The sequence below is a fragment of the Ailuropoda melanoleuca genome, chromosome X (assembly GCF_002007445.2).
Source record: "Ailuropoda melanoleuca isolate Jingjing chromosome X, ASM200744v2, whole genome shotgun sequence".
NCBI lineage: Eukaryota > Metazoa > Chordata > Mammalia > Carnivora > Ursidae > Ailuropoda > Ailuropoda melanoleuca.
This window is the reverse complement of record NC_048238.1, coordinates 19,612,126-19,619,709: the sequence shown is the minus strand read 5'-3', so window position 1 is coordinate 19,619,709 and position 7,584 is coordinate 19,612,126. Positions and strand designations below refer to the sequence as shown.

At 42.3% G+C, this 7,584-nt stretch overlaps 1 protein-coding gene across 1 annotated transcript in view; it reads right to left on the bottom strand.

Moving 5' to 3' along the window:
• Positions 1 to 3,282: 3,282 nt before the first annotated feature.
• PTCHD1 (patched domain containing 1) overlaps positions 3,283 to 7,584 on the bottom strand; it is a 53,191-nt gene continuing 48,889 nt past the window's right edge. Inside the window, exon 3 of the mRNA XM_002929234.3 lies at positions 3,283 to 7,514. Within this exon, the coding sequence (XP_002929280.2) occupies positions 5,860 to 7,514 (1,655 nt within the window). The 3' untranslated portion in view covers positions 3,283 to 5,859. The remainder of the gene's footprint in view (positions 7,515 to 7,584) is intronic.

The following is a 7,584-nucleotide window of genomic DNA, read 5'->3' as shown; positions in this document are numbered from 1 at the left end:
ACCATATGTCCATGGCCATGATTTCCTGTTTGCCTACTACAAATATTATCATGATGAATGAGACACATCCTCTCCCTGTTTGTTGGTGAGTCAGCTGCTGCAAGTGTGTGCATGCATGCCTCCTGTAGACATCTCAGAATAGCCTGGGAGCGGCCCTTCCAAGCATGTGGTATATTGCTGCCCCACAGTTTATACCTATATAACTTGGAAGTAGGCTATTCTGACCCTGGTTCTTTAACAGGACCCACTTTCATATGTTGGCTTTGTTGGATGTCCCCTCTGTATACGTATGTGTGTGGGGTGTGCTTATGGTAATTTTGAGGCTACATATACTTTGTTGCAACAGGGAGAATGTGGTAGCAACCTGGTATTCTTTCTGTCAAGAAGAGCACAGTGCAGAGGGGTCCTTGCCCCAATTTTGCCCTGGAGAATATGTTTAGCTGGTGCTGGAACATAAATATGCAAAAATAAATAAACAGATGAATGAATGAATGAGGAATAAATGAATGGAAGTAGGCACTTGGCCGGGCATGAAGGGACCAATATTTGGAAGTGGTTTTGGCTTCTTGGAGAAAAGGTGGTTGAGAAACTCTTGATTGCCCATTAGCCAAAATGAGGACACCAGAATCACACTCCCAGTGAGGTCTTTATTAATTTAGGACAGTGGTTCTTCACCCTTTTTGGGTCACAGACCTCTTTTGGAATTTGATGACAACTATGAACTCTCTTTTTAGGAAAATGCACATATTAAACATATACACACGTTTGCATATAATTTAATTTTAGGGAGTTCAAAGTCCTGCCCTCCCACCGACTCATTCATGGCCCCCAGGTTAAGACCCCATAATTTAGATACATAGAATTTGGCAGTAAAGTGGCAGAATGGAGAAAGGACTGAGCCTAGGAAACTTGAATTATAGTCCTGTATCTGCTTCTAACTAGCTCTGTGCACATAATTTCACTTCTCTGGGTTTCAGTTTTCTCACGTGAAAAATGAGGGAGTGAGCTTAATTCTGTCCAAAGATTCAACTGGTATCAACATTCTGGAGGGAGAAGAGGCTGGCACATTCCACAGGAACAGCATTCCTTCCACCAAGGTTCCTCTGTGGGCTGCCTCCTTGGTATACGTTGCTTTCTTTGTACTTTGAAAAGAAGCCTTCTTTCCCTACCAGGTAGGCTCCTCTGAACCCTTGTGGTGCTAATTTTAATCTAACTTGAAAATCTGCACAGAGGCCATAGCTCTCTGGTTGCCTCACTTCTTCTTCCTTGCATGATACCCGTGTAGATATCAAAGAGGACTTCAAACAGATCACCTGGGCAGAAGGGGGGCAGGGAAGAGGCAAGGCTGGGGAAGACATCCTGACACTGCCTATTTGGGTGAACGGATTCTAGCTCATTCACTTTCCTCTTTGATTTCTCCTGGACTGGCATGAAACAGAAATAAACAGTTGTAACCACCACGGGGAGGAACTCTGCCATGTGCTGGTTGCAGCCATCCTCAGGTCTTTGCCAGAGAATCCACTAGTACTAACTTAATATTTTCCTCTGTGTCGCAGCTTTACCATGTTTTTAAAAAGTGGGAACTTTGTCTTCAAATACCTGGTGCTTTTTGTGTAACACAAACTTAAAAGCAAATTACCCAGCAGGACTGTTCAAATATCTTCAATCAAGTCAGGCATAGTAATTAAATAGCAAGTGCCCTTCCCTCCTGACTCTCATCCCCAAGGGCCTATATCCCATTTTTTAAAGATTACAATCCAAACCCAACATCCAGAGCTTGTGCCCTCTTGACAATTGCCCCACCGAATGGTGGTCCAGCCAAATTTTGAATGTCCTGAAATGACCAGGATAACTCATTGCGTCTTCATATAGTCCTAATTCTGTGCCCAAATCTGCAAAAGTTCACTTCTCCGTAGCTTTATATCATGGGCCCCAGTGCTACCGTATGGGATAAAGAAATTACAAATAATGTCTTGAGTTTCTTCTCTGCACCAGCCCTTGCCAGGAGCACTTTGTGAACATCACCTCCCTTGACCCTCACAGTAAATCTGCAACATCATTCAAATGTAGCCTCCCCGAGGGCAGGTATATTTTATCTGATCTGTTCACTGCTCTGTCCCGTCTCTAGAACAGTGTCTGGGTGATATTAGGCACTCAGTATGTATTTGCTGAATTTAGAGATTTTTACTGTTCTTTTCCCCATTTTACAAATGAGAAAACAGAGATTCACAGAGTTCAAACACTACTACAAGCTGCAGGGCTACTTTAATAGGATCCAAAGGAATAAAACCATTATGAGGAAGATACCATTTGTATTCAAGGGGCTCTGCCTCTGCCACACCCCCAAAGGTGGCTGCCCAACCCACCTGTTCTTGAGAAAGACACAGCCATACACCACTGCCAGGGCTGAAAGAAAGTGGTGCCGTGGTCTTGGAGTGCCACTTAGAACAATTGGGTGGTGGTTAGTTAAAATAACAGGGTTATTAAGGGCCTCATTTAGAGCAGTATGTTGCATGAAAACCATAGCCATGGAGGATGGCATCTGATTATCTCCCTTCTGAGTGAAAATTGAGGGGGTAAAAATGGTAGGAAAGACAGGAGCAAAACAAGCAAACACAAACACTACAAACCAAACCAAAGCAGAACAAAACCCCCAAACCCAAAAGCAAAACAAAACAAAACTGAAGAGCTATAACAATGAAGAGGAAGCTTCATGAGGGTTTGTCTTATTTTTTCCTGTGGAGAAAATGTCCTCCTTTTAGCCCGAGGAGCCCTCATGGTACTTGTTGGACCATTGGTGTAGGGCTAAACAATAATGCCCTGTTTCAGTATCATTTTCTTTCTGGCAAACCCCCAGTTTCTTGTGAATTTACATTTTCTGTGGAGCTCTATTCAGTGAAAGAATATCACCCTGACCCTGACTTTTCTTTTTTTCATTATGACTGGCCAAGAATGCCCAAGTATCACAGTTTTTTAGTTGACCAGGAGAAATATTTTTGATGAATGGAATGTTTTCTTTGGTAAACAAACACCAACTCAAAACCAACCAAATAAGTTTCTTTGGTAAAGTGAACATTAATGTCTTGGTGGGAATTAATTGAAAAAACTTTTGCAAGTGTTTCCTAAGCTAGTTTCTTCCCTTTTTATAGCAATTGAAAAAGTTAAACTTCATGAAGTAAAGACTTAAATTTTATGGGGATGTGATTTGGAGTTGCTTTTGAAGTGCCTTTTCAATGGTGGGACTAAACCAAGCCTGTTGGAGCAATAATCATTAACGAATAAATAATAATGATCTAACAATAAATAATAAATCTTGGCATGCAGAGTCCCCTAGTAAAAGAAAATTCATTGCACAGTCAGAATTCCATAAGCCTTGATTTCAAGTGCTGAAAAGGGAAGTTGACAAGGTTGAAAATGCCCTTCATTTAAAAATACAATATTCCAAGGTATACAGAGACTCAATCCAGTTGGAAAACTACTATCTGTCATAAAACAAAGTTCCACAGCAAGTCATTCTGGTTGACCAAATTGAATGATTAAATTCTCAATAAAATCCATTTAATTGGTGTGTGTGTTGTATCAGTGTTGTGGATTTGCTTTAACCCGAGGTGCTCCACATGGCCGACACTAAATCAATGGCTGATTTAGAACACACTGTTCAGAAAATGACTTAGCAACATATGATTTAAGAATAAAACCAATCCCCTCTTCGGCTGTGTTTTATAAATAATAGTCTAGTTGCAGGCCCCTTGGAGAGAGAATTGATCGCAAATCTATTATGCGAACTTGCCCTTTTTTGAGGACAGTACTTGTCCTCAGATTAAAGCTCATTATCTTCTAGTTGAGTGCATAACACATTGGTATGGTCACTTAGTGTGTCTGCAGGAGAGACTGAACGAGTGTGTAATGCACTAGCTACGTATTGAGAACTGTGTGAACAACAGTACAGGAAATAGAAAGCACAGGTTTGCACTTGGTGCAGTTACATCTGAATCATTTGGGCATTTTTGCTGTTTGGAAAGACAATGGCAAACCTAAATCCCAAACATTACCCAGACATTAAAAAAAAAAAAAAAGTCTGCCGTGTGGCTAATAAAGTCCTATGTTCTTTCCTTGGAAATGTACTTTGAAGGGAATAATAGCCCTCTTAAGGGAAAATCTTAAAGTGGCCTGCCCTCTCTTAGGCATGCTAAAATGATGGAAACCCTCTAGTGGTGTGACCCTGGCTGAGTCGCTTTATTCTCCCAGGTCTGTTTCCTCCTGTGCGGAGGATGGGGAAGTTGCATGGTACATCCGCTAAGGTCCAAAGAGCAAAGTTGCTTTTGGGAAATGCTTACCATTATAGATGTCTAAATAAGCTACATCTCTAAAAGGGAAAAATACTGTAGACATTTGCCTCAAACGTGACCAGGAATTAGCTTCATTTTTATAGACATAAAGAAATGCAGGGGTCTGGGGCAACATACACAGCCTCTTTCAAAGTGTTTCTGTTTGGAGCCTGTAAATACCACAATCAACAGTATAAACATCTAGGCTCATTAATGTACAGAAGGGCCGTGCAGTGCATTAGAAGGGCACCAGCAAGGGTGTGGGGGGCAGGGTGGGGCACCAGGAAGATGAAAGTGCAGCCAGCTTAGCAGGAACGTTTGACCGTCATCATTGATAAATGTGTATTGGTGATTACATCCTCCAGTCATTTCCATCTATCTCCCCTTCAGTCCTTCATCTCCCTGCCTGCACTTCTATGAAGTTTCCCAGTTTCAGGTCTTACACTCACCAAAGAACTTCCTTTTCTCCTCTGTGTCTTTGAGCAGCCATGTCTCATAGCGAAGGCAGATTGGCTCTACCAGTTGAAAGCTATGGCAGAGAACCGTTTCAGTGTTCATTTCTCCTTCCTCAGCTCTGCACAGGCAGATGTTGTTTCTGGGCATCCGTGCAAAAACTGCATGTAGGGTCACACCACAAACAGCTGTACCAGCTGGCCATATTTTTCGTTAAAATGGAGACAGTGCCTCCGGGTTCAAGTAGACACCTGCTTTTCCTCCATCCTGCCAGGTATTTGGGTTTGGCTCTGCAGTTTTGGGTACTCAGAGCCTCCTGCCAAGAGCTGTAACTAATAAAGCAGATCCATTTGGTGACAAGCAACAAGATATTCCAAAATAGAATCGCTCCAACTCTGCAGTGCTGGAGCTGTCATTGGTTTAAAGGTGTATTCACCAAATCATACAAATGTTCAAAGTATACTGATAGGGGGCTATGATTTATTCATTCTAGACAACAAAACTGCCTCACCTGGGTGAATTTAGGGATCACTCCATTTCATTCCATGGGTGATGGCCACTCTACCATAGGTCACTTCCAAGGTTGTGGCTGGCTTTTGCTGGCCAGAACTTTTGAAAGCATCTCCTTGGGGTGCTGGGGAGTTAAGACCTCAAACCACAGACTCTGCCTGGAGCTACTGCTCTGCAGAAGTTCTGGAAGCTTTATTGTTTGAACAATGCTTAAAGCTATTTCTGCCTTGGCAGCTGACCTTTCAATCAGTAGGTTTTTGTCATAATACCAGCAACATCTGCAGTGTGAATAAAATAGGATTCTGCTTGCTAATAAGCTTTCTTCTATTTGATCTTAGTTTAAGAGACGTGTGTGTGTGTGTGTGTGTGTGTGTGTGTGTAAATTCTTTCTGGTAGCAATCTTTTTGTTTTAAAGACTGAAAAAGTGCAATGCCCATTTCCCCCCTTGTCCTTTACTTTGGCAATGTCTGTTTCTTAAAAAAGAAAGAACAACTTTGAATTTGTTTCATTAACATAATCTCTTTGCTCTCGATAAGACCTAGGGTGAAAATATAACAAGCAGACTCTATCACACTGTTGTAATTTGGTCAACCACTCGGGTACTGTCAATATCCACCATTTCCACACATTCAATTTCCTCCCGGTTTTCAGGATTTTTCTTCTCTTTCCTTTTTTTCTTAGAGGGTGGCAGGAAAGTCAGTATCACAGGTAAAATGGCAAAGCAGTGAAAGAAGGTGACAAATGCTATTAAAAACAAGCACCTGAACAGTGTACAGGTCAGATTTGAAGGCACAGCTGCGAGAGGAATCAGACCAACGATATAGCAGAGGTAGCTCTGTAAAATAGCTACCCCGTGCACTTCCAGGGCGTTCTTTACCCATTTAGTTCTTGTGAAATCCTTGCCCAGAACAAACGTGGATAACAGTGGAGCACAATTGTCAATTGTGTAGTTAATTCCATAAATTAAGCATAGCACAGAAATGCAGTCCAGTTCTACTTTCCATAATGTCATGAAACCTATCACTCCAAACTCCACGGACACAACTGTTAGAGTGAGCCAGACATTAATCAGAGAATCTGCCACCAGGAATGCCGAGAAGAAGAGCAGGAACAAAGCACTGATGCAGGAGTTGTGCAGGGGGGCTCCCAGAGAGGAGGCATATCGATCCATATACACAAAGGATGGGTTGAAGACAATGAACTTCACCTTGGAGGTGACAGAAAGTCTCCTGAGGGTCTCCAGGAGATCATAGAGTTCTTCTCTGTTAGTTTCCATGGTCTTGGCCACCAGAAACATTCTAGAGGCCACTACATCAACCTCATCATTGTACTTTTTAGAGAAGATGATGTCCTCTTGAAAATGTGAAAATTGGGGAGCTTTCAGGAAGGAATTCCTCAACATGTCTGTGAAGTTTTTCTTAGGCAAGCCAGTGGACACATTGAGTTTCCGAAGGTAGTTTAAATAGCTCTCAAACCAGGATATCCGCACGAACCCCTTCGTGTATTCTAGGACGTCTTCTTGGACACTAGTGTTCCAGTATTCTATGGACTCGTATATGTAAAACCCAATCACCGGACTGTAGTTACTAAAGTACTTTTGCTGGGCAGTAGTGTACTCAATGGTTTGGGTCGCAGTTGCTACGATATTACTAAGGTCTGATCCTTCACTGACCTGCAGATAGCCCATTAAGGCAAAGGAAATATAAATAAGGTAAAAGAGAACTACAAAAGGCTTGACATAGGTGTTGGTTATCCAGTCACAGTAATAGCGTTTGAGGAAACATACCAATAGGTGACTCTCGTAAGTGTTCGCTTCCTCGCCGTCGGTTGTGTCCTCACTGAATCTGGCTGTCAGGAGAAACCTGTACCATGCCGGCTTCTCCTGCAATGCCTCAGGCTTTGGGACTTTTCTACAGAAGATACTATGCTGGTAATTGTTTTCTATGTAGCCAGTGAATACCAGGCTGGAACCATAAAACGAGAGTACATAGAGGTAGTTGAAGAAGATTGCAATACAGGAATTGCAGCAGAAAATCCTGGCTGCCTCAATGTTCGTGAAAGGGCTGGCCCCTATGCCGAAGGTGACCAGGTACATGGCAGTGGTGAGAGAAAAGGAGAGCATGGAGTCTGCATAGACTGCTGCAGTTCTCTCTTTAACATGTTGGTCTTCTCTAGTTTTCCTCCAGGAGGATAACATTTCAAAAGTCCCATATAATCCATGACCTGAGGGGGCAGAAAAAGACCAGATCAAAAAGTTGAAAAGACTAACCTCTTTAAAGAGAGGAACCAGCTT